Genomic DNA, 1,111 nt, shown 5'->3' on the forward strand with positions numbered 1-1,111 from the left:
TATGTCTCTGAAACTCAAGGGGGCAGTACTACCTTGTCCTAGAGCAGTGGTTCTCGACCTTCCTCATGCCATGACCCTTTAATACAGCTCATGTTGTAGTGACCCCCCAACCACAAAATCATTTTCTTTTCTTTTTTTCCCCCATAAAATAATTTTCATTGCTACTTCATCACTATAATTTTGCTAGTGTTATGAACCGGGTGACCCCTGAGAAAGGGTCGTTTGACTCCCAAAGGGGTCGCGACCCACAGGTTGAGAACCAGGGGGAAAAGCTATAGCTGCAGACTGGCACAGGGCCAGTTCTCCCCTACCCTACAGTGAGTCAGGACAGAGGCCACGGCAATGAGGTTGCTGGTTTTATATCCACATTCGTTCACAGCAAACCCAAGTGACAGAGCACTGCCCCACCACTGTCACTATCAGAGAAACAGCCCTCCAGGCCTTCCCCCCACCCCCCCACCACCGGGTGCTGGGTGGGTGTGAACCTGACCAGACCACTGCCCACCTAGGGCTCTCCCACTCTGGAAGGAGGTTACCCTGTTGGTCGGCTTTCCAGGTGACCAGAGGTGGAGCTGCAGTGAGGAGAGGGAAAGCACCCCAGCCAACAGCTCAACAGTGGGCGGAGAAAGAATAGGACCCTGGGCAGGTGACCCTGGAAAAGGCACCGCCTTTGAGGGGGCCCCAACTCAGAGCCCATGGGGTAAGTGCAGACACCCCATAGGCTGTGACCCTCCGGAGCAGGCAGCCCAGGGACACGCTCTAGGCGTGTGGGTCTCTCCGGGGCTAGAGATGGGAAGGGCTACCCAGGCACCTTCGAGGAGTTCCCCTGGGGTGCGGGTGGGGGTACTCCTGGGGCAGCCAGCCCACCCTCCCTCCGCAGGCTGAGCCCAGCGTTACCGGAGTCCTCGGGCTCGCTGGCAGCGAGGGCTGGGGCGCTCGCTGAGGTCCTGCGGCTCGGCCGACACGCCCCTGGGGTCGCCTTCTGGAGGACATCCAGCCACAGCGGGAGGGGCCAGGGACCTGGGGAGGGACAGGCTGGGAAGAGCTGCCGGGCAGGGGTCCAGCTCCCTCCACACGCCAGCTGGTCGTCCTCGCCCTGCCGGGCCGGGCC

General features: G+C 60.6%; 1 protein-coding gene across 1 annotated transcript in view; it reads right to left on the reverse strand.

Annotated features, from left to right (window-relative positions):
* The window catches only part of MRPS2 (mitochondrial ribosomal protein S2), a 6,554-nt gene that overhangs the window by 2,302 nt on the left and 3,141 nt on the right, over window positions 1-1,111 (reverse strand). Inside the window, exon 3 of the mRNA XM_045289355.1 lies at window positions 812-1,020. Coding sequence (XP_045145290.1) covers window positions 812-1,020 — 209 coding nt within the window. The remainder of the gene's footprint in view (window positions 1-811; window positions 1,021-1,111) is intronic.

Source organism: Echinops telfairi, unplaced genomic scaffold, assembly GCF_000313985.2.
Source record: "Echinops telfairi isolate 266 unplaced genomic scaffold, ASM31398v2 ScPeMD7_25;HRSCAF=90, whole genome shotgun sequence".
NCBI lineage: Eukaryota > Metazoa > Chordata > Mammalia > Afrosoricida > Tenrecidae > Echinops > Echinops telfairi.